The sequence below is a fragment of the Pithys albifrons genome, chromosome 5 (genome assembly GCF_047495875.1).
Source record: "Pithys albifrons albifrons isolate INPA30051 chromosome 5, PitAlb_v1, whole genome shotgun sequence".
NCBI classification, from domain to species: domain Eukaryota; kingdom Metazoa; phylum Chordata; class Aves; order Passeriformes; family Thamnophilidae; genus Pithys; species Pithys albifrons.
Genome location: NC_092462.1, coordinates 73779010 through 73803748, shown reverse-complemented (window position 1 = coordinate 73803748; position 24739 = coordinate 73779010). Strand labels below are relative to the sequence as shown.

Below are 24739 nucleotides of genomic sequence, written 5' to 3'. Positions count from 1 at the left end.
GGTGGGATGTGCCCACCGGGCTGGGCTCGGAGCAGGGATGGGGGGCACGGAGCTGGGTTGCTCGAGCTGCTGTTTCCCCCCCTCTAAGTGCCCCTGGATCCAGCTGGCACCTCCCAGCACCGGGACCTTGCGCTACAAGCGGGTTTTGGGGCACCACTCCGGTTCAGCTGGCGGTGGGGACAAGGCACCGTGGGGACAAGGCACCACGGGGACAAGCCACCACGGGGACTCGCTTCACGCGTGGCGGCCGGGGAGGAGCGAGCACTTCCCGGGCTGGCTCCGCGCCCTTCGAATTCCTCAGGGCGAGTTAATGATAAATCCCCGCCCGGCTGGCGGGTGGGAGGCGCTGCCGGGTCCCCTCGTGGTCCTTCCTGCGGGGAAAGAGCTTTGGGCAAGCTCTGGGAGTGGCAGGAAAGGGCTGCTTGGAATCCTTCAGGGGGTGATGGCTCATCCCAAAGGGCAGGATCAGCCCTTCCCATGCGACACCACGACCAGGGCAGGGGTCTGAAACTGCAGGGGAGAGGATCTGGTGACAAGGAGGGTCCGAGGCGTTCAGGGCCAAGGAGTGAGTCTGGAGCAGCGGGTCCCATCGGGATCCCTGAGATCTGGGATGTGGGGATGCTCAGGCAAGGGATGCAGCTCCGTGCTGAGGGACTTCAGGGCCAGCAGCTCCGTGCAATGAAGCAGGAGCTGCCCCACACTCACCAGCATCAGGGAGCACCACGGGATGGGCTGGGAACAGCTCGGGATGGGCTGGGAACAGCTCGTCTCCAGCCAAAGTGTTTTTCATGGATTAGTGCAGGGCTGAGCTGGTGGGACACTTTGCAGGTGGATTTCGGGGATGGGATGCACCCCCTGGGCTGCGTTTGTGCCGGGGGGTTGGAGCAGAGACAGGTGCTCAGGGTGGGGAAAGCTCACCCTGGATCCAGTGGAATCCCCTTTACAAGGGGAAACTGAGGAACACGGGGCTGGGATGACCTCAAGGTGTCCAACCCATGGCATGGAGCATCCCAGACCCTCAGCTCCCCAGGCAGCACTGAGGCTGCTCCAACAAACTCCCCTTTCCTAGACTGAGTGAGTTCAGGGAGTTTTCCTCATCCACCCAAGCTGGTGTTTTCTGGGCAGTGGTTGCCATTGGGACCTCCCTGGGGACAGTGACACAACCAGCTCTGAGCATGTCCTGGGGGCAGTCACAAGGGCTGTTGGGCACAGGTGAGACCATGGCCTAACCCTTCCTGATGGACACCTGTGATTTGGGATGGCAGTTTGGGCTGAGCTTGAAACCATCCTGTCCCACTGACACTCTGGTCCTTGGGATGGTGGGGACAGACATGGCATGGCATGGAAAATCCCTCCTATCCGCCCTCAGGTGCATCCTGGGGGATGCCAGACTGGATCCAAATCCAGGGCTCTGATAGAGGACAGGTAAAAGGGGGGGAAATTCCCCTGAGAATGAGGACTCTTGTCAGGGTAACACAGGTGGACAGCCCCACAGCCCCAGTGTGGCTTGCCAGAACCTCCATGGCAGGATAATTCCTGGTGGAAGGGACCTTGAGGGGTCTCCAGATCACCTCCCCACTGAAGGCAGACTGAGCTGTGACACCAGACCCTGCTTGGTCCATTCAGGGCCTGAAATATTCCAAGGATGGAGACTAAAAAGTCCCTGCACCTGTGTGCAAACCTCAGAGCATCTTGTCACATCTCCATGTCACCTGCTGAGGTTTCTCTCTTCAGCCTCCAGAATGATTTTTTATTTCTTTCCTTACTGGGGCAGCTTGAGATCAGTGCAACATGCCAAGTGCTTAACTTTTAATTCCACACCTTTGCCTGCTTTTTTTGGGTCCAGAAAATCCTCTGGGTTAAAACTGGGAGCACCCTGAGAGGAGCTGCAGTGGAGGTGGACTTGGGATAGGCAGAGCAGCTTGTTCTGGGTGAGCAATGGCAATGCCCAGATTGATTGACTGGTTATTTTGCTGTCCACAGAGTGGTTTCCAGCAGCTGGGGTGGGGGTGTTTATTCCAGGAGGGAAGGAGGGAAGGAGGACAAGCAGGATGTGGAGCCAAGGCCATGTGCAGATTGTGGCTGTGCTTTGCCATGATTCCCCTCGTGCCATTTCCTGGGGAACAGGGAGGAGTGGCAGTGGACTGTGTCCCTTCAACACAGCGAGCAACTGAGGAGGAAAACTGATAGCAAAGAGGGAGGATTGGCCAGGGAAGGTGGAGCAGGCGGCACTGTTCAGGCTTTGTCGGGGAGAACAATGGGGCCTTTATTGGGGAAAGGAGGTGGCTGCTGGCAGGGACAGTTTGGTACACAGAGTGTCCCTTGGCCAGGCAGGGGGACAGGGCACTGCCATGTGGGATGGGGCAGTTTGGTACCCAGTGTCCCCCAGTCAGCTGTGGGGGCAAGGAACTGGAGCATGGGGTGGGACAGTTTGGTATTCAGTGTGTCCCTTGGCCAGCTGGGGGAACAGGAAAGTGGGACATGGGATATGGGGTGGGATAGTTTGGTATCCAATGTGTCCCTTGGCCAGATGGGGGAACAGGAAAGTGGGTCGTGGGATGTGGGATGGGACAGGTTGGTACTCAGAATGTCCCTTGGCCAGCAGGTGGGACAAGGAATGGGGACATGGGACATGGGATGGGACAGGTTGGTACCCAGAATGTCCCTTGGTCAGCAGGTGGGACAAGGAATGGGGACATGGGACATGGGATGGGACAGTTTCATACCCAGAATGTCCCTTGGTCAGCAGGTGGGACAAGGAATGGGGACATGGGATGGGACAGGTTGGTACCCAGAATGTTCCTTATCCACATCTATGGGAAACTGGGACATGGGAGCTGGGACAGGGGATGGGCCAGTTTGGTACCAGACATATTCTGAGGTGCTGGGACTCGTCTCAGGGAGTCACCACAAGCCCCACAAACACTGACGTGACTCCTTGAGGTGGGTGTCGATTCACGGCCACCCCTCCCAAATCCTTTGGCAACGGGAATCGCAGCAGGTGGTTTATGGGAGCACATTGGCTGATTCTGAAGACCCCAGCGACCCTCACAGATGAGAGTGAGGAGCATCCCATGCTAGGAACATCCTGGACTAAGTGCTGCCACCTACTCCAGACCCTGGCAGAGGGACTTGGGGGATGGAAGAATCTGTCATCCCGCGGGCTGTCCCTCGGCAGCTCAACCAGAGCTCCCCCGAAGAGCCGCCTGGGGCTTTTCATCTCATCTCTTTTGTTTCAGGCTCATTATGTAAATAGCTGCTGCGGCCCCCATAATGAGAAAGTAGTTTCCCAGAATACAAAAAGCTGTAATTATCTCATTAGCAGGCGGAAAGGAAAAGGAAATGTTTCTAAGCCACTCGCTTTTATTTCCCACAGCAGCCCGAAGAAGAGCAGCCCCCGAAGCGGGACCTGCCTGCCCCCAACCCTGCCACCGCCACCCCCACCTGATGCTGCCACATTCTTAGGAGGGAAGAGCAGAGGGTGGTCCTCATGACCGAGAAATAGGCTTGTACTGGCAGGGCAGACAGCTTTGAACTGGACCCAGTTATCCTGAGGATGCTGCAAGTCCCTGGGATGAGGATCCCTCAGTGCTCTCAGATGCTGGGACAAGTGTTCTGGTAAAGGGAGGGTGGGTCAGGAGTGGACAGGATGGTTCCTCAGCTTCCCAAATTGGATGTTCCTCAGCAGGATTCCCAAGCTGGGATGGCAGCACAGAGCTTCAGGGGGATTTCCGTGGCTGCATGCCTGCAGCAGAGTGTGATGGAAATAGCCTTAGGATACATGGAGGTTGCTCCCAGGAGAAGGCATGTAGGATGGCTTTGGTGTTGCCTTGCTTTCTGAACTCAGGCATTCCTTGCTTCCAGCTAAATAGAGCTACAAAGGTCCCTGCAAAGCGCCCCGGGCTGCAGGCAGGAGCTGGTGCTTGCTGAGGTCTCCAAAACCCCTTTTTCTGGAGGGTTTTGCTTCTGCCCACGCTCTGTTCCTCCCCCTGATCATGGCACAGGATGATTTAATCCAGAAACATTCCCAAGCCCTTCTCTCCAGGGCTCATCTCGATCCATTCTCCACCCAGCCTGTCCTGTGCTTGGGCTTGCCCCCACCCAGGTGCAAGACCTGCAGGATCTCCCAGACCATGGGATCTTGGGATGAGAAAACAACTTCCCACTTGCTTTTACCTGAAAATGTAAAGTAAACAAACTTTTGCGGAGAGAAAGGACTTCACCAACAAGCTTATAAAGTTTATAGTGAAGACCTTTTATTTCACACAGCACACGGTTTATATAGGGTTAGAGGTACATCTTATTGGCTAAAAGAGTCTCACCCCAACACCCTAGAACTTCTAATTGGTTAAAAGCCTATCTCTCACAAGTCCGGTGTTTGTATTATCTCATCCCGATGTTTTGAGGTCCATGTCCGGAGATCAGGAAGGCAGCTGAGACGTTCTCATGAAAACACTTGCAAGGAGTGACCGTCGCCTACCGGACAAACAGCAGGTGTGTGTCCTTACAGGCTGAAATATCAGCATGATTCTCACGGAGCTAAAGCAGTTTGGATTGCTCAGAAATTAACTTTTTACAAGCAATCTCACAACAAAAATGCAACCCCAGAGCTGCAGTATCTGTAGCCCAGCAGCAATCACAGAATCACTGAGTGGTTCAGACTGGAGAGACCGCTGGAAGTCACCTACTCCAACCTCCCTGCTCATGCAGGGAGTGCTTTACTCAGGATTGTGTCCAAAAGTAAATCCAACCATAAACCCTTTGCACAGAGGATTGGAAGATGTGCAGACACGCAGCAACCCCATGGCCCAAGAGGTGTCTGAAAGTGGCTACAAGAACTTGCCACTCCTTGACCCCCCAACCTGCCTTCCTGAGTTTGCCTTTTTGCCCTGAATGGGGGGAAAATATCCCCAATAGCAATGCTCCTGTGCCCTCCAGCAAGGATAAATGGGAAAAGAGGGATTTGTGTCCCAGGGAGGCAGCAGGAGTTGTTCATCTGGCTCCATTTGGCTTTTGGTTGCGGAAGAAGCTTGTGGTTGAGGAGCCTGAGATTTGCATGTTTTTGGGAGGCAGGTTTGTGTGTTTGTGCTGTATTCCAGTGGTGGAGGAAAACCTGGCAGCCACTGAGCCCAGGGTGCTGCAGTGGGGGGAAAGGAGTTGGAGGAGGTGCAGAAAAGAGCCACAAGAATTACTTGAGAGATGGAAAAAATGCCTGTGAGAGACAAGAAAAGCTCATTCTGTTCCCCTCTTGAGACTGAGCAACTTGAGATGGGTGTAGGAGGAAAGGAGGTGCTGGTGCTCCAGAGCCAGGTGGGAGGGGAGCTGTGGTGTCCCTGCCTCTGGAATCAACCCCAGTGCAGGTGCTCTGAGCCAGGTTTGGGCCCAGCATGGCCATAAGGAGGTGACATGTGGTGGCCTGGGACACACAGGAGGCACAGGAGTAGCTGAATGGTCTTTTTGGAGGTTGTGATGTTCAAGAATCAGCTGAGGGCTGTTTTCTCAGCCCAGAGAAGAAGAGGGATGGGACTTCAAGCTGCACTGCAACTAAGAGGACAAGAAGAAATGGCCTCAAGTTGGCACCAGGGAGGTTTAGATTGGATATTAGGGAAAATTTCTTCATGGAAAGGCTTGTCCAGCCCTGGCACAGCTGCCCAGGGCAGGGGTGGATCCCCATCCCTGGAGGGATTTCAAAGGCATGTGGATGTGACACTTGGGGACATGGGTTAATGGTGGCCTTGGCAGTGCTGGGTTAGCGGTTGAACTCAATGATCTCAGAGGGCTTTTCCAACCCGAATAATTCAGTGATTCTACAATATATTGGCCGAGTGCAGTCACGGGTCTGGTGTTTCAGTGGTGGTTTTTCTCCAGGGCTTGGCAATGCTTCACTGGACACAGGTGGTTCTGCTCCCTGCAGGATCTGCTGTCTCCTCATTGCTACTCCATTACTACCCTTCCCTCCCCATGTATCTTCCTGATAAAAACTGAAATTATCACAGCAATTTTTCTTTTCCAGCTTTTTACTCCATTTCTAACCTGTTCCACCACCCCAGGACATGGTGACTTCTTTGCTCCAGCCAAACCAGCTCCTTGGCACTGCTGCCAACAAACTGGCAGAGCCCAGAGTCCTTAGACACAGGGCAGGTGTAGGTCCTACCCCAAAACCACCCAACAAAACAAAGCATGTTTTTATGGTGCCGGTAATTGCCTGTTCGTTAAATCCCAGGCAAACAACCTGCCTTATGGAGGTCACGGGCACACCTGTTACCACAGTTGGTGAGCAGGGGGAATTTTTGACCTCCAGATGCCTTTGTTGCCCGTCCTGGCAGTACCACATGCCTGGGATGGTGCGTGTGCCAAGGCACTGCCTTGCTCTGGGGCTGTTTGCTGGAGCTCTCGGTGCCCAGGAGCGGTGATTGATCTCCCTCTCCCGTGGCACAGCGCCCAGGTATGTCTGTCTCCCAAAGGCCTTTGTTATGAGAGTGTTAACAATTAACCTGCTCAGGCAGAAACAGAGCCAGGCCCCCATAATTTACTCTTAGTTAACCATTCAGCTGCTTATCTGAAAGCAATTTTTCTGCCGTTTAACTGGAAGTAATTTCTTATCTCGTTTGGATGAAGGCACTGTTGTTGTTTTACAATTTATTGTATTTACAATAGGAGTGCCCTGGAGCTGCAGGCACGGTGGGGAAACCTTGGTAAGAGGTGGCCATGAAGGATTTAACCACCACAGGTGAGGGAAAAGGACATTTCACCTCAAATTTTCAGCATCAGGCATTAAAATATTGCTGTCTCTAAGGCAGGGCTGCTGCAGGAGAGGCCGAGGCCACTGCAGTTGGATGGGATGGGGAGGTGGGACAGCATGGAGTGTGTGAAGTCCCAGGGTCCCTGGCTGCACCTTGGTGAGGTGCTGGCATGGAGATGTCCACCAGGAAGGGAGCCTTGAATCAATCCAGGAGGACAAAGGAACTCTTTTCAGCTTTTAGTAACACAGTCATTCTGGGAAATGTGAACTCAGGTCAGTGTTGTGGAGGGGTTTTCCTCTCCTTTTGTGTCTGCAGAAAGTCCCTTCACTTGGGTTCCTGCTGTAACCACGAGGCTCTGGGGAGCTGGAGTGAGGGCAGAGCTCAGTAAGGGCTCTGTGGCTCAGTGGCTGCTGGGAAGGATGGAGGGATGGATGGATGGATGGAGGGATGGATGGATGGATGGAGGGATGGATGGACTGATGTCACTTGGGAGTGATTTGGATAGTCCTCCTTGGGGGAGGTGAGATGGACCTGATGTCTTCTGAGAGCCTGGTGGGGGTGAAGACTAAGGTGGTCCTGGTGCCTTTTCGCAGATGGGATGTAACATCTGGAAAGATAAAACATCTGGAAAGATAAGACATCTGGAAAGGGCAGTGGCTGGCAGGTGGCTTAAAACTCGTGTTTTGGTTTTCTACCTGTCTGGAGCCTCCCCACCCCACCCCGGGGCAGGGGGAGACACTTTTGCCACTGTGACATTGCTTGGGGGTTTCTTCCAAGCCCAGCCATGGTGAGGATTGTTCCTTTCTCCTTATAAAGGATGGACTTAGGAGTGAAGTGCTGGTGAAGACAAGCCATTTGGCTTGCTCAGCCTCCCTGTGCTCATGGACTGGTAGTTTCCCTGGGAATCACCCAGTTTTGGATTATGTTCCCATGGGAGGGAGGTAGATATCATGGAATCAGAGAATCACAGAATGGTTTTGATTGGAAGGGACATTCAATTCATCTCATTTCCACCCCCTGCCATGGGCAGGGACACCTCCCACCAGCCCAGGGTGCTCCAAGCTCATCCAGCCTGGCCTTGGACACTTCCAGGGATGGGGCAGCTACAGCTTCTCTGCCCAACCTGTGCCAGGGCCTGCCCACCCTCACAGGGAAGAATTTCTTCCTCATATCTAATCTAACCCTGCCTTTGCCAGTTTAAAATCATTTCCCCTTGTCCTATGACTACTGAGATTAAGAGATTCAAGGAGAAGAAATGTCCTTGGGAAGTTTTTAATCATGCATTCCTCCAGACTTGGAAGGAATAAAAATGCTCTGCAGAATTATTCCTGTGCTCAAAACCTGATGCCACAGCTCAGCTGAGGAACCACTGGTGTAAAACCTGCCTGGGAGCTGGAGATGGCCAGAGGATACAAACCCAAGAGCTGTTGTTCTCAAACAAATGGCCCTTTTTGGCAAACAAAGCTGTGCTGTTGGGGATCTGTTGGCACTTCTGGCACCTCCTTAATAACACATTTGTGAGGCTTGTCCATGTGGTCTGTTTATCAGGCCCCGGGTTTGCAGTAAACATAAGCTAGTAACAAGTTATTTCAGACTATTTTCTTGGATGATTCCCAGTTACAAGAAACCTCTCGTTGTTGTGTTGGCCTTTTATTTTTTTTTAAGGATCAAACTTTCCAGTGACCTCATCCTATCCTCAGAGAGTCAATGTAAATGTGCAAATGTCACCGTGAAATTTACCCAGTGAGGGAAAGGTAACCTGGATTTCTCCTCTGCTGGCTGGGGAGCTCTGCATGGAGAGACAATGCAGCCTCTGCCTTCCCCTTGTCTGGAGTTGAGACCTTCCAGCACATCCCTCCCGTGGTGGCTTGTGTCCCATAAAAAGAAGTCCCAGCCTACAAAGATCCCAAAGTCACTGAAAAGCAGGTTATTCCTAAATTAGCAGAACAAAAAGTCTTCCCTTGACTAATAAAATCCAAAGGCACCGTGGGTTGAGTGTGTCCCCAGGTGGGTGTTGTCCACACCCTCCCCATCCCTCCGTAGCCCAAACAAGTCTCCAGGTGCCCAGCAGGCACCTGGATTAACCCCTGGGCACTCATGAACTGTCATGGTGATCTTTGGGAAGTGCCTTTAGGGTGTGATGGGGTCGTTAGCCTTTGAGTCCTGCTCAGTGTATTGGAGAGAGACGTGTCACACAGGGATGGGTGACCAGACCCAGACACTTCTCACTGCAGGTGGAGGGTTTATCACTCATGACTAATAAACACTTGTGGTTTGACTGCAGGGGGTCCCCACACTGCACTGTGTGACATTTGTTTGCTGTTTGGACTTCAGACCTCAACCAGAGGGTGTCATAAAACATTTGTGTGGGGGAACAGGGGTCATGAAATGTCTGGGGGGGGGGGACAGGGGTCATGAAATGTCTGGGGGGGGGGGACAGGGGTCATGAAACGTCTGTGTGAGGGGACAGGGGAGCAAACTGCAGGAAAGTCCTTAGCAAGGACTTCAAAATGTTCACTAATTGCTCCACAGAACCCCTGAATGGTTTGGGTTGGAAGGGACCTCAGAGATCATCCTGTTCCAACCCCCTGCCATGGGCAGGGACACCTTCCACTATCCCAGGTTCCTCACTAGACTCATATTGCTGGAGGTTCAGCGAGACAAGTGCCCTGAGGACCTCCTTGGATGGGGTGATGTGGGATGGAGGTTACACCACTGGGCACAGTCTCCTGTGCCTCATCACTGCCTTGTCCCCTGTCCACGATGGGGCAGGTTCACACAGGATAGTGTCTTTTACCACAGCACCTTCTTAAACCACTTTTCCCTCTGACCACATCCACATCCACAGGAGCTCTGCCAGCTCACTGTAGGTATCAGCTCTGTGTCCTCTCCCTCTGGCACAGCACATCTGCCCATGATGTGACACTGGAGCTGTACTTTGGACAGCACAAGATGCTGCAAAGAAGGAGGAGAAGCCTCCAGAAATGCAAGTTCAATAAAAGCAAAGTTGAGCAGCTCAGACCCTGCTTTAACCTTTTCAATTCTTTCTCCATTCCATTAGTAGTGCAAATAGCAAGACGCCCTGAGACACCTCATGGGAGCTGAGCTCTAGATCTGAGCTTGCTCTCCAGGGAAATCAGTCCAGCTCTCCTTCTTTGCTGAATGAACATCCCTACCCCAAGGAGAGGGAAAACCCCACTGAAATGGGGATGGTCCTGCCTGAGCCTCTCCATCCTTGAACTTCTCTCTGAAGGGCATCACTTTTGTTATCCCATCCAGGGGGAAACCTGCATCTCCCACTTCCCTTAAGTCCTGCACTAGTCTCCACACTGCCAGGATGGTTTATCCTGGAAAACCTGGAACTGTGACCAAAAACAAGGCATTCTTTCTGGCCCATGTGGCCCAAGCCAATGAACTCAGTAGGGTTGGGTGAACACTGGTCAGCTGAGTGTCCACAGCCGTCCCATGTGCCACTGAACTTGCTCCTCTGGGATTGGTTCAGCTGTGTCCATCCGAAGGGATCAGACATCTGCACAGACTGGCAGGTGTGGGGCAGGATTCCAGGGAGACCCAGCCTTTCTGGAGCATCACTGGGAGGACATAGAAACCCCCCAAGGGACTGGACACTTGTCCACCAGTGACTGAATTGAGACGAGTGTCTTTCCCCAAATACAGAGACACAGGATTCACTTCACTTACCCAAAATTTGGAATGCACCTTCTCCTTTCCCTCAGGTAATGAGATCCTGAGCTGCCACAGGTTCAAATTCTTCATTATTCAGTGAGGCAACCAAAAAAAAATTGTCGTGGGTCTTTTTATTCCTTAAGTAAGATTTTACATATTTGTGCAATAGCTGAGGATGAGCATCCAGACATGACACGATTGATCCCAAGAACAGTTGACCCCAGGACAAACCAGGTCCTTTGACCTGGTAAAAGACAACTTGTTAAACCATTATTTGCATGTTACCCACTTCCCATGGCCTAGTTTTGCCCAATCCAAGGCAGAGCCTAAGAAAGAATACAATGGAGGAGGGGAATAAAGGTTTAAAAGAAAATTTAGGATGACACCTGGGCAAAAGCATCTTTCTGAAAGCTCAAGTCCATGGGACCAACATTCCCAAAAGAAGAGATGGGGAATGTGTTGCTAAGCCTTGTTGAGTCATCCCTAAAAGATGGGCTGGAGAGAGGAATTGGCTGAGCCTACTGATGGACCAGGGATGGAGAAATTAGATCCCCATGGTAACACAAACTTGTTCAAACCTGGCAAAAGGGACCGAAATCATTCAGCCTTGGGAACTGCAAATGGTCATGTCTGACCAATGCTGTAAAGCTGTGCCAGACAAAACCCACACAAACCCCTCCCCTGGGAGCACCCAACCCTTGGGCTGAGAGGCTTAGGAGCAGCTTTTTGGAGCATTGTGAGTGGGATTTGGGGGATCAGGGTCTCCAAGGGGGTCTGGCGTTCCCAGAGGGGAGGACAACCCCATCCTCCAGGGCAGTGGGCACGGCCCCAAGGCTGCCAGAGCTCCAGGACAGCACAAGATGCTACAAAGAGGGACAAGGCTCTCAGGGACAGGGTGGAATTGTTGGGGTGTTCTGGGCATGGCCAGGGGTTGGACTGGTTGACCCTGGTGGGTCCCTTCCACCTCAGGATGTTCTGTGATTCTGAGATCTGCTCCATACCGTACACCGGGACGTGATTCCGATGGGCAAAGGGGATGGTGGGTAAAAGGCACCTCTTTAACATCCCTTTCCTCTCCCTCCTCCTCCCAGTGCCACTGACCTGTGCCTCCACCTCACCTCTACGCTGCCATGGCCACGCTAGAGACACTGCCCGTCCTGAGTGACCCGACCTACCCCAGCCCGGAGAACCTCCCCGGCTTTGCTCCCCGGCCATCCCGAAGCACCCCCCAGAGCACCATGGGGAGCGTGGGCAGCGGAGTGGCGAACGACCAGGAGTTTGCCATGAAGAGCGTGGGCACCCGGACACAGGGCAGCGGCCGCCAGCCCGAGGGCTCCCGCAACGGCTACTCCACCCGGGAGATCTCTGCCCGCTACTCCGGCGAGGAGAAGACCTACAAGTCGGAGAAAGTCTCCAACTCGCTCTACATCAACGGCGACCTGCGCAAGAGCGAGAAGGTGAAGATGGACATCTGTGGCAACGTGACCACCAACAACGAGAAGAACCTGCCGCCTCCTCCCCAGTACCGAGAGTCCGGTAACCCACCAAAGATATTGCCAATCTCTGGCAAACTCGACCAGGTGAGACCCTCCACCTCCTGGAGCTGCTTGATGACCACGGCACGGCCCTGAAAACACAGGCCAGGAAGCCTTGGGCAAACAGGCCATCCTGGCAGATAGTCCAGTTCTTACTTTGTATGTTTTATGTACAGATAATATAATTCTCACCGTTTTCAGGGGGATTGTTAGTTCTTGAGGAAGCCAAGATCAGGATCACAGGTATTCCACAATGGTTTCCAGCTCATTCAAACCAATGTTTAAGTCACTGGCTACTCCAACCTCTCCATGATGCTGTGCCTACCTCCCTGAGGGATGGGGAGGAGCTGGAGTTGGCTTTTGTTTCATTAGGTCCAGCATGTGAGTCCCACTCATGTTTTGTACCATTTATAGACAATCTCCAACCACCCACTGCCACCTAAAGCTGTGGCTTGAAAGCAGCTCTGAGCATCTGCTCTGAATCCCTTGTGAGGAACAAGCTGACAAGGCTTGAAACTTCCCCTGTAAATGTTGTCACCCAGCCCAGCCCAGTCCTTGTGGCTCACATTCCTTCAGGGATCAAATCTCCCAGAGCCCCAGAGCCAGTGTTGTTTTATGTCACCTGGTGCTCTGCTCCAGTGACTTCCATAATTTGTGTCCACTGTTATTTCTGCAGCATTTGGTGGCCTTTTCTCCTGGATTGTTAATCCACCGGCCCCCACAGTCCATCTCAGTCTCACATGCCAGACATCAAGGTTTTGGTTTCCTCCCAGGGCTCCTTCTGTTTCTCCCAGAAGACATTTCCAAAACATCTTTGATTCCTCTGGTTTAATTTTCACCTAAAATCCAATGTGCAGCAGGGGAGACTCAATCCCATTTTGAGGAAATTTTGTTTCTGTAGGTGCTTTCACAGGGCCAGGAACGTGCAAGGTTTTAAAATCCTTTTTTAAACTCCTGTGGTCCATTCTGCCCCCCTGCATCACTTAGACCCATAGAAAACACAAATATTCAAGTGAAGAGCAGCCTCAGCATGTTGCTTGCCTGGAGTCATTGCTGGGGTTGCAGCTCCTTCCTGCTCCTATCAGAGCATGAGGTCCACACAGGAAGAGATCACTCCCAGCAGGAGGGAAACGTGATGCTCCTGGGCCAAAACAGCTGCTTATCCAAGGGTTGAATTCAGCATTCAGCAACAGGGTGATGCACCTTCAAGGCCAAGAGTCCTCCAAAATATAATCAGCTGAAGTCAGAGTTGTTTTGATCAGGTTGAGTAGGCAAGTGGCAGCCCAAGGAGCATTCTAGGGGGCAAATCATGCAGATTTGGGGTCAGTCAAGAGTATCTCTTTTTCATTTGGTGCAAGGGAAGACAAAAGTGTTGTCCTACCAGTGAGCACAGGCCCCTCATGCACAACCCCAAAAGGCCCAGAGTGTGAGGAGATGTCATAGGGAGCCAGCCCGAGGTGACATAACCCCAGCAGCCCCACCCTGCGTCGCTGTGTCTCTTTTTTGTTGTGTCGTTACCGAGCCTCCTGCTGTGTTTGATGCGTGGTCCTTTTTCCTTTTGCAGAGCAATGAGCCCTTAGTTAGACCCTCAGCCTTTAAACCAGTAGTTCCTAAAAACTTCCATTCCATGCAGAACCTCTGCCCGCCGCAGAGCAACGGGATGACAGAGAACAGGAAGAGCTTGACCCACGCCAACAGCAATAGCCCGTCCGCACCCAAGAGCGGGCTCGACAAGGGCAGCCTTAACAGGACTACAAACCAAGGTGGGGGGCTCTCGGATTCGGGGCGGAACTCCCTGACCAGCCTGCCCACCTATGGGACGGGCTACAGCCAGCACGTGGGGCCCATGAGCGCCTCCACCAGCCACATCAACCGCATCGGCACCACCTACGTGGAGAAGAACATCGTGGGATACAACGGGATATCTACCTCAGACAGCGGGCGGTCCTCGAGCAAGAGCACCTCCTCCTTCAGCAGGCTGAACCATCTCAACGAAACGATGCCTTTCCACTCGCCTTCCACGGACGACATCATCCAGGACCTGGAGGACAGGCTGTGGGAGAAGGAGCAGGAGGTGCTCCAGATGCGGAGGAACTTGGACAAGAGCGAGGCAGCCATCTTCCAGGTGTTCGAGGAGAAGCAGAAGATCTGGGAGAGGGAGATGGAGGACCTGAGGCAGAACTATGCCAACAAGTTGCAGCAGGTCTCCAAAAAGGCGCAGCGGGCTCAGCAGTCTTTGCAGCTCCAAATTTTCAAGCTCCAGCAGGAGAAAAAAAAACTCCAAGATGACATAGGACAACTCCTCCAGCAGCGAGAGGAGCTGGAGAGGAAATTTGTGGCTTTCAAGAAGGAGCAGGCTGAGTTTCTCCCAAAGATTGAAGAGACCAAGTGGGAGGTAAGAGCCTTGTTGTAGCAGACCTTGGGTGAGGTTTTCATCAAGGGTTCTGGTAGCCCAAAGTTCCTCCCACGTGCCCTAAGTGGGCCCCACAGATAATGGCTATGGGTTGGTGGCCTCCAGGTAAGAGATGACATTTGTCACTTCATTTATCTGAGTCCCAAACCTGTTGTTTTCCACTAAACTAAAATAAGCACAACTTGCTGTGCACACCTCCAGTGCTGGTTAATAATTTGACTTCACAGTCTTCTCACTCCAAGTTGTGACTCTTAAATGCAGTCTCAGGGAACACAACTCTTTCCATACAGGTATTTGTGCCTACCAAAACCAAGTTTAAGTCCATTTTAATTAAATTCTTGTAAGGTCTGTGTTTGGGGAAACCTTGAAACTGCTTTTCAAATATTTGATTTTTTTTTTCCACTGAAGATAAAAAGCAACTGAGCTAAAAACTATATTGATAGCCAAGTCTACCTCATGCTTTCCATTGCAACACACTGTTCTCAGTTGTTAATATGTTTATCTCTCTTAAAAGGCTGAAAGGCAAATTCCTCTTTCTAGTTCTCCTGTTGAGTCCTACATAATTTTTCCCCACTGTTTCTATTTTTAGAACATTTTATCAAAGTCTGTTTGTATAGCCAGTGCTAACTTACCCTTTTTTTCAGCTTGATCATGTGAAGAATTTTAATCCTTCCATGAGACTGGCTAGAAACTTTATTAAGAGTGCAGAGGGAAAATGTAGCTCTAGAATCAAGAAGACCCTATTCTGCTAATCCTGATGGGAAGTCGATGAAGCTGGGATTAATTGGGCTCTGAAATGTGCTATTTGCAGATGTTCAGCAGAGCTTATTAGAGGCTTGTTGCAAAGTCTCTGAAATACAACCCAGAACAGGGAGGCTGCATTGTCCCTCCTGTGGCCACCTGCTCTGCCCAGCTCTGTTAAGGGACCTGAAAGACCATCTCATTCCAGCCTCCTGCTGTGGGCAGGGACACCTTTCCAGTAGACCAGGTTGCTCCAAGCCCCCTCCTTGAAGCCTTGAACACTTCCAGGGTTTTTTAGGAGTCTTTGGGAAGGAAGGCATCATATGGTGATTAAGTAACATCATCATCCTGTCCTACTCTCCCAGTGCTCAGGGAGAGCCTGGGTGGTCGTTAGGTCTGAGTTGTTTCTGTCTCAGGCTTGTTCAAGGTTCAGATGCCACTGAGATCAGTGGGAAAACTCCAGCGGAGAGCAGAGGGTTTGGGGTTGAGCACCACAGGCTTGTGGTTGGGTGAGTAAGGCAGATCCAAGGAGGGAAGTGTCGCTGTCTCGATGCTGGGGAGAACCACAGCACTTGGCTTAGCTGTTTGGACAACTCCAGCTGGGAACAGCATCAGGTCCTGAGAGCCAGGAAAAAACACATCTCCTCCACAGACATGGGGACAACCTTTAGGTCTTTGGCACGGTCTGGGTCCTGGTGAAGGCTGGCACTCAGTCCCTGAGCAGGGTGTTTGTCACTGGCAGGGGTGGTGGCTCCCTGCTGCTGCCATCCCCCAGCCTCACGGATGCTCTTCCCACAGGTGTGCCAGAAGGCAGGTGAGATCTCCCTGCTCAAGCAGCAGCTGAAGGACTCCCAGGCAGACGTCTCCCAGAAGCTCAACGAAATCGTGGGGCTGCGCTCGCAGCTCAAGGAAGGCAAGAACTTCCTACGGGAGAAGGAGGAGCAGATCCTCACCCTGAAGGACTCCTACAGCTCCAAGAGCGTCAACCTGGAGATCTGCGAGGGCGAACTGCAGCGCAAGATGAGCGAAGTACAGGTGCTGAGGGAAAAACTGAACCACTGTGAGCTGGAGGTCTCCGGCCTGAAGCGGACACTTGCCAGCATGGGGCCGCCGGCGCCGTTCGGGGGCGACCTCGGCGAGAAGCTGCGGGACCCGCTGGCGTGCGAGAGCGACGAGGCCAAGATGCAGCGGCAGAGTGAGGACAGCGTGAACGCCCTGCGGAAGGAGGTGGAGCGGCTGCAGACGGAGCTGAAGCTGGAGCGGCAGCAGCGGGAGCAGCAGGTGATGGACTTCGAGGAGGAGCGGCGCACGTGGCAGGAGGAGAAGGAGAAGGTCATCAAGTACCAGAAGCAGCTGCAGCTGAACTACGTGGAGATGTACCAGAAGAACCAGCTGCTGGAGCACAAGGTGAACGAGATGAACACCAAGGCCACCAGCCCCCCGCACACTGAGGAGAAGAAAACATGGACTCCCTCCAGGCTGGAGAGAATAGAGTCCACTGAGATCTGAGGAGGGACCACTACAACACAACGTGATTTTTTATTGCTGTGCATGTACTACCTACTCCAGCCAGTGATCTTCCGAAGGATAACGCGCTCCCACTAATTCTGTGCTCCGTAGGTAAAATAACTGTGGATGCGCGTTGGTTTTCTCTCGATAATGCGACATCTCCTTTGGGGTTTTTTCCCAGTACAGCTGATGAGGGTCAGTTGGCTCTCCTATAATCTGCCATGACTGTTACTTGGCTAGAGGCTGCCACCCCCTCTCCTACAATTCACCCCTCCTCGGCTGGTTGGTTTGGAGGGTTGTATTCGGTTTCTTTGGTTTTCCAAGCATTTATGTGCAGCAAAACGGTTCAAAGTGGCAGGTTTGTTGGTGGGTTTTTTGGTTTTTTTCCAGGACCTTTTTAGCCACATTGGCTAATGGAGCAAAGCTCTCAGGATGAGGAGCAAACTCACTGTTCTGCATCAAAGTATCCTGTCTAGACGATGGTCTTAGTGAAGTCAGTGTGAGGTTGGCCACTGATCTCAGTGAAACCAGACATATCTCTACCAGACGACTCCCTCTTGCCAGCCCATGGCTACCATGGTTGCAAGAGGGTAGGACATCCTTGAGGAGCAGGATGAGCCTGTCCTGGTAACAGAAGGCAACAAGGAATGATCTTCCAGCAGGAGCCTCTTTGGAGGCTCAGCAGAGCTGCGTTTTCATTTCCTTGTGGTCTCCTTCTGTAGTTCCACTCCTCTCCTGGGTTGTGACCAACCCTGGGAGCAGAAATACTCTCCCACCTCTGCCTTGGTCCCCTTAGTCTTACCAATACCCAAGCTGGCTGCAGCAAGAAAAAAGCTTGGAAATCCAAGCTAGTTTCCCTTCCCCAGAGCCCTCTTCCTTCCCAAAGTCAGTGGGATCAAGGTTTGGGGAAGCCTCCAAACCCGTGGGATGTTTATGCAACCTGAAGCTTTAGGAATTTGCCCCAACATTGGGCAGTTGTGCCACCCTGTCCCCAAACGAGTGACGCTTTGGGGCACTCTCTTGGCCCAGGGTCTACTTAAAAACGGGATCCAAGCCTCACTCAGGAGTCACAGGGGGCACATCCCAGCTGGATTCCAACGGGACAAACATCAGCCTTCAGTACAGCCATTCCAAACAGCACCCACAGCCATCCCACGTGGCATCACATATTCCAGGGATGGAGATAACACAGGCCTAGCTTCAGAAAACACTCAGCTACTAATTCTGAGCATGAATGCAGTCATTAGAAGGGAAAATGCTTAAGATCACGCTAGTGCTTATGCCCTGGCAGAATAATAACCAAATCCTACATGCACAGTCACTGAGGTGGCAAAACCCAACTCTCAGCTTGAAAACATGGGCAAAGTGGGCTCAGTTCTCCCTTTCCTGGACAGTTTTTTTACCATGATTCACAGTAAAGGGAAGAAAAATGTTGCCAAGTGGAGTTTGCACAAGCTGGGCAGTGGCCAAAGGATCAACATGAGTGGGAATTTTGGCTCTTTGTCCTAGGGAGAAGAAAGGAGAACAAAGGTAGAATTAGCACTGGGACATCTTGGAATGTCTGAGAGGTGACTCTGGGGAGAGTTTGGTCCCCTCACATTCCATGTGCATAAGAAAGAAGAACCTCAGGGTGTTGAGGGGCTGAAGACCTTCCAAGCAAAAGCCCTGAACCTGCACATTTTCCATGCTCTCTTTCCCAAAAGCTCCCCTCTTGATCACCAGGTCTGACCTCCACTTTGGGAACAAACATTGTTGTGGTGAGCTCCAGACTGAGCAAAGAGAGAGAAGACTGCAGTTAGTCCCACCAACCATGGTCATCACACAGTGCTGCTGGCCAGGAGCTGTTGATGGCTGGCAGAGGTCCCTGGAGCTGTGGAAAATGGGGATGTGCAACAACACCAGGGCGTTTCAAGACCCCACTTGATGGTTCCTGTCTTTTCCCACCACTCCTGCCCATGTCTTTGGAGCTGGAGGAAGACATAATTCATCTGTCTGAAAAACACCAGCTCAGGCTAAGCCCCTATCCCAGGACCAGCCATAAAAGGTGGATTAGGTCAGGTCTGAACCCTGATGGGTGTGGAGAAGAGTCCCTGAGTGACTGAGCTTCCATGATCTGCTGTTGGGGAGGTGCAGACAATTCCTTATTGCGTTAACACTCAGGAGCAACCAACACTGGCATCACCCTGTGGGACACCTTCTCACCAGAGCTGCTTCCCAATCTGTGGGCAGGACAAGCAGGGGCTTGTGTGGCCTCCCCACACTCCTGGGCCCAGCCAGCAGCAGTCAGGTTTGATCCATCATCCTTTTCCTCGATCTTTTTTGCTGTGGTATCAGGAATGAGTGTCTTGGTGCATCCAGTGAAACCTGGAGGCACATGGGGGTGCTGGACTGCCCACGGGCCTGATAGCCTCACAGTGCATCCATCAGGGACTGCTTGGCATGGAGCAGGAGTGGCAAGGAGAGGTTTTCACCCTGGAGGAGGAAAGGTTCGCTCACTTCACATTCTTCTTCGCTGCATCACTTTGATCAAGAGTTTTGATCCAGATCTGAGCGACCTCAGCCGTGGACATTCCCTGGATGGCAGAGCCTTGCAGACACCCTTTAAGACACTGTGCTGCTTCTGGTGGTTTTCCCTCTCTTGGGACTCACCCAAGACCCCCCAAGCACTCAGCTGTCCTGCAGAAACCACACTCCTGTGCTCTAGTGACATAAAATCCAGCTGGTTTTGGCAAGTTTCCCATCCAAACTGCCACAAAGTATTCCTGGGTGTCAGGATTCCTGCCCACAGCTGGATAAACAGCTGGATGCACAGCTGGATGCACTGCTGCCCATCACGTCCTCTCCCAGCCCTTTGCTCAGCAGAGATGGAGCAAAATGATGGTGGGACACCTGGATTCCTGTGGTTTGTGCCCAGGGAGGAGCTCACCTGACTCCTTCCACATCCTAACACTGTCACACAGTGACTGAATGAAGTCTCCCATCACAAACCAGGCCTGTGTTGGGGCTCTGGGGTCTCAGCCTTGGGGTAAAACAGCCAACGGGTGCCAGAGTGGCATTTTGGTGAGTGGCCAAGGAGATTGGCATCGTCTCTTGGAGGCTCAGGCAGGGCTGATAAAATGTTTCTTTCCCATGAAACTCCACACAGTTTGGTCTTGACCAACAACCCAGCTGTCTCCTCCACCTTGGAGCTAATGGAATTCAGTGGGACATCCTGGGACCTGTAAGTCCTGTCCCTAAAATTGCCTCTAACTTGCCACTGGCCACCACCACAAGCTGTGGCCATGAAGGTCTCAGGTCACTTGCCCACACGTGGGGTCTACAGACATTAGAGATGCTCTGCAATACCTGACACGTGGGGCTGGGCAATATGATTCAAGGTCTTTGGGAGAGCCAGGTCAATGGTGGGGAGTCCTGGAGCAGCTGTGGTGTCACACCACCCACACACATACAGCCGAGTCACGCTCCAGACATGGCAAATAGAGGACAGTGATCAGCTCCAGAGCCTTCCATCCCTGAGGGTATGGGCTGAGCAGGCTGTCCTGGTGCCAGGGAAGGTCTTACCTGGTGAGCTGCTTTGCCCCACCATCACTCCCAGGTTGGCTGCTGTCTCTGCCAGACACTGACCCTGTTGGGCTCACTCCAGCACTTCCAGCACTCCTGTCTCACCGCGAGGGTGAACCCACAGCCATGGCACGTTGTTGTGCCTCACACAGTCCCACTGAGCTTGTGCCACTGTCTCACGACACCGTTGCTGCTGTCGCTGGCACCGTGCTGGGGGCACAGCCCTCACCTCCACATTGCCACTCTCCACAGAGGAATCCCACTGGTGCTGAGTTATAGAGGGAAGGGTACCTGTGTGTAAAGAAGAGCCCAGCTCTGTATGTGCAGTTATTAAATGGAGACAAGAAGGCTCTGTGGTTTCCCTTGTGGTGAGTGGGATTGGCAACACCAACACTGTGTTGACATGGAGGGTGCTCAGCACCCCCAGGCTGTGGCAGCAGAATCAGGGGCTCAGCACCTCCTTGGAGAGCAATCCCATCAGGATTGACTCCACCACTCTGTTCTGCTTTGATTGTTGCTGTCGCCCTGCACCAGGATTGGCTGCTGTCCCCTGATTAAGGCTGAAGTCCCCTCTGCCCATCTTGTGTCACACAGACAGTGGCTCCCAGTGGTGTCCCCCTGGAGTTCTGCCCATGGAAAGGACCATCCTGCCCCACTCCTGCCCCTTTCAGTGGCACTTTAGAGCTCAGGGTGGTGAGCTCATGAGCAACATGACCAAAGATCTCCAGAGGGTGTTGGACTGCATGCTTGGAGCTCTGTCCTGGCTTTCCTCAGGAGACACGAGGCTGGTGTGGGCTGGAGGAGGCAAATGAGAGCTGGCAGGGGACAGGAGAGGGTGTGGATTTCCCTGTGTCCCACCTGGGAATGTCTGCAGGTCCATGAGGGGCCTTTCCTGTCCTAGACAGGACAGGAGAGAAAGGAGTTCCTGGGTGAGCTGATTGTCCCCAGCTGGTCACACCAGTGTCCTCCGTGGCCACACCACGTAGTTCCATGCATTGCCCAGGGAGAGTGTGGACCAGGGACAGTTCCCTGGAGGAGGATGGATGCAATTCCCCTTTTTACTTGGGAAGAAGGAAGGATGCATGCCCAGCCATTTCTCTTCTCTTTAGGGTGACAGGTCTCCTCCAGTTTAGCAGCAGACACTGCTGCAGGGTCCAGTCAAGGACTGATTCTGACTCAGTGGGAATTGTCCAGGAAAATGTGTATCCTGAGAGCTGGGAGCCCTGCTGGCTGCCCCCTTAGTGTCCTCTCCCCAGGTCACCCCAGGGCATCCTCAGCACCCTCCTTACCAGGGAATGAAATTCCAAGGTTAAGGCAGTCTTTGCTTCTCCTGCTTGGGGTGCTGAAGACACCTCTGCCCAGCTTGGCTTCACAGAGGCTCCAGGACCTGGTCCCAGCCTTGGCAAGCCAGACACAGGCCAGTGGGAGGTCAGGGCTCCTGTGGATGGTGTTCAGGTGGGTCTGGGCATTGGGCATGTGGCTCTTCACCGTGCCTCTGCTCCCCAGCTGTGCTCAGTCTTCTCCACTCCATTCCTGTGATGGGAGAGGGTCCAACTCGCTGTTAATTTAACCCAACCCTTCATCCTATGCCTTGAAGCCCCTTGAGAGAGTTACTGTTCACCAAAACCCCTTGCTGAAGATCTGCTCATGTGCTGCCTGTGCCCTGCTCCTCTGCCCCAGCTCTCCAGACTCTCCCACCTCCTTTTAGATCTTCCCCATCCCACTGGAGCTACCAGTGACTCTCCCAGAACTCTCCCAGACACATCTGAGCACGGAGCTGAAGACCACAGCCCCCATTGAGAGTGCCACCTCCCAACCCTGCCCTCAGAGGAGCTTTCCAGACTGCTGATCCTCACCTCTCCATCATTCCCGTTGCAGTTCCACCAGCCCAGCTTTACCTCCAAGAGCATTCTGGCTTCCTGATGAAAGACATTCCCATGAGATCATTGCCCAGGGCTTCACACCATCACAACAGCTCTGGGGCACCTCCAGAAAAACAGGGGTGTGAGGGGTCTGTGAGGTCTGTAGGGGCACACAGGGCCCCCCCGGTCTATCGAGGGGTTGTGATCTCATCCAGCTGTTTGCAGATGTTGGTTTCCCAATAGGATGTTCCACCAGAATATTTTCAGGATAATCCTCCTCCCTGGTTCTCCCACTGAAGGGGATTGTGTCAGGTCTGGAGCCTGGGACAAGGTGTTCTCACAGCTCTTTCACAGATCTGTTTTCTCTGGCAGGAAGTCTCTGCTTTCTGTCCCAAAGCAATAGGTTTTTCTAGGGAGCTTTCAAAGGGACTCTTCCCAACTCTGAGACCTTCAGGGAAGCCAATACTCCCTTGAATACCTTCATAGCTCTGGCCCTGGGCTCTCCTCCTTTGGAAACGGATGTGAGGTCCAGTCTGGCTCCAAACAATCACCAGTCCGAGCTTGGTGGTCCTGTTCACCCAGAGCTGCCCTTACCCAGCAGGCCACCAGTGTGGGTCCCCAGGAGGTGTGACCCATCCCCTCCTGGTCCCATCCCATGTGTCCCTGCAGGTGTTCTCCAGGTGGGAGCCACTGGGGTGTCTGAGCTCACGGAGCTGGTGGCAACCAGGCACCAGTGGGAGACCTGGGCTCTGCCATTCCTGCGAGCCAGGCTGCCCTCCTGGAGGAGAAACCCCTTTCCCTCCGCAGGTGACTGGAAGGAGCCGAACACCGGCGGGCAGAGCCCTGGCACAGGAGCATCCCTGCGCTGGTGCCACACAATGCTGCACACACACCGTGTCTATGCAGTCCCTTTCCAGGCAGGGGGTCCTCCCGAGCCCCCCCAGGGGCAGGGGTTCCCCCGAGGTGTCTTTGTTTGCACTCCCTGGGACCTGGTAATTGCTGTGAGCCGAGGGCAGCCCCTCTCGGCCTTCCGAGGGTCCCCTCGTCCCAAACACGTCGCCGAGTCGCGTCTGTCCTCCAGCAGACCCATAGCTGTCCCCCCCCATATTCCCAAATTCCCAATTCCCAGCTCCCAGGTGGGGCCTGAGCGAGCCTGCTGTCCCACTTCACCAGCAATAACAGCCAGGGCTCTCCAGCCCCACTGGGCTGTGTCCGTGCAGGACCTTCTGCACCAGACCCCTCGTCCCAATCCGGATATTCCCGACTGTAAATTCAATCCCTGCCTCCTGCTTTCTTCCCTCCTGTTGGTTCTCTCTCTGCTCTGACTGTGAATTCAAACCAGAAGTGTTCTGAACTCGACTCTGTCACTGTTCTGTTTCTGCGTTGACTGTTGCTGGTTCTCCGAACTGCGTTTAATGAAACTTTGCAAAAAAATTAAATAAATCTAAAAAAAATTTAAAAATTATATATATATATATACTTTAAAAAAAAATAAAAAATATTTAAAAAAGAACTCCATAAAGTTGGGTGTCTCTCCTGTCCACTGGTCACTTCCAAAACACTGTTGTCTTGACTTTGCCTCTGGTTTATAAGTGTGTTTAAACATAAGAGGTTGAAAAAAGAGGTAACAAGCAGAATTCTGGGATTTCTGTACAGCAAAGGTGTATCTGTTTGGGAAATTCTTGTTAAAACTCTACCACACTTCCCAAGTTCCTGCTGGTCTGTTGTATGTCTCCATTGGGTTATCCAGATGTGAAGAGCTACTGCCTTTGCCATTTTCTACGGTGAATATATAAATATATCTGTACAGAGGTATGTATATATATAAATAGACACGCAGATCTATATGTATACGTATCTCCAAGCTCTCCTCTCTCTACCTGACTGTGAAGGATTTTTATTGGGCAAAATAAAATGGAGAAAGGCCCCCTTTTAAAAACAGGACTGTGTGGTTTGTGTGATTGTGTCGTGGGTGGGAGAAGGGCTGGGAAATGGGGGATTTGGGGATGGAGCCACAGCTGGGCTGGGGAGAACCTCACCCTGGACATACCAGCACCTCCCAGTCCACAGGTTCCTTGTAGTTCCCGTCCTGGAGGATGGAGAGATGGTGTTTGGAGTGGGAAGGGAAAGGTGGAGGTGGGAGCAGAGCAGGATGTTGTGTGTGTCCATGTCCAGGTGGGATGTTCCACAGTCCTGCTCTCCCAGGGCATAAGGAAAGGGTCTCTTCAAGCCCCAAGGCCCTGGTGGTGGCCACAGGGCTGCACATACATCAGTGCTGGTGGTCTCCCCTCAGCCCAGACCACCAGGGATGTGTCTGGATCCCCTGGGGAGGTCCCAGGGCTGACACAGACACAGGTTTCCCACCAGTCCCACAGCCCACATCCAAAATCTCCCAATATTCAGGGCCTAAATTGCTCCCAAGTCAGGTGAGGACCTTGAGGGACTGACTGGAGAAGAGGAGGCTCAGAGGTGACCTCAGCACTGTCTAGAACTCCCTGAAGGGAAGTTCTGGCCAGGTGGGGGTTGGTCTCTTCTCCCAGGCACTCAGCAATAGGACAAGGGGGCACGATGGGCTCAAGCTCTGCCAGGGGAAGTTGAAGTTGGAGAGCAGAAAAAACTTCTTTGCAGAGAGAGTGCTCAGGCATTGGAATGGGCTGCCCAGAGAGGGGGTGGATTCCCCATCCCTGGAGG

General features: G+C 52.8%; 1 protein-coding gene across 4 annotated transcripts in view; it reads left to right on the top strand.

Moving 5' to 3' along the window:
• The window catches only part of LZTS3 (leucine zipper tumor suppressor family member 3), a 52087-nt gene extending 28102 nt beyond the window's left edge, over positions 1 to 23985 (top strand). For 2 of the 4 annotated variants that reach the window (XM_071557068.1, XM_071557067.1), the window contains exons 2-4: positions 11519 to 12007; positions 13527 to 14357; positions 15915 to 23985. In XM_071557068.1, the coding sequence (XP_071413169.1) occupies positions 11558 to 12007; positions 13527 to 14357; positions 15915 to 16625 (1992 nt within the window). In that variant the 5' untranslated portion in view covers positions 11519 to 11557 and the 3' untranslated portion in view covers positions 16626 to 23985. Of the gene's footprint in view, positions 1 to 3738; positions 4495 to 6657; positions 6731 to 11518; positions 12008 to 13526; positions 14358 to 15914 lie in introns of those variants that run through there. The other 2 variants (XM_071557069.1, XM_071557070.1) reach the window with 2 other exon arrangements.
• Positions 23986 to 24739: the final 754 nt, after the last annotated feature.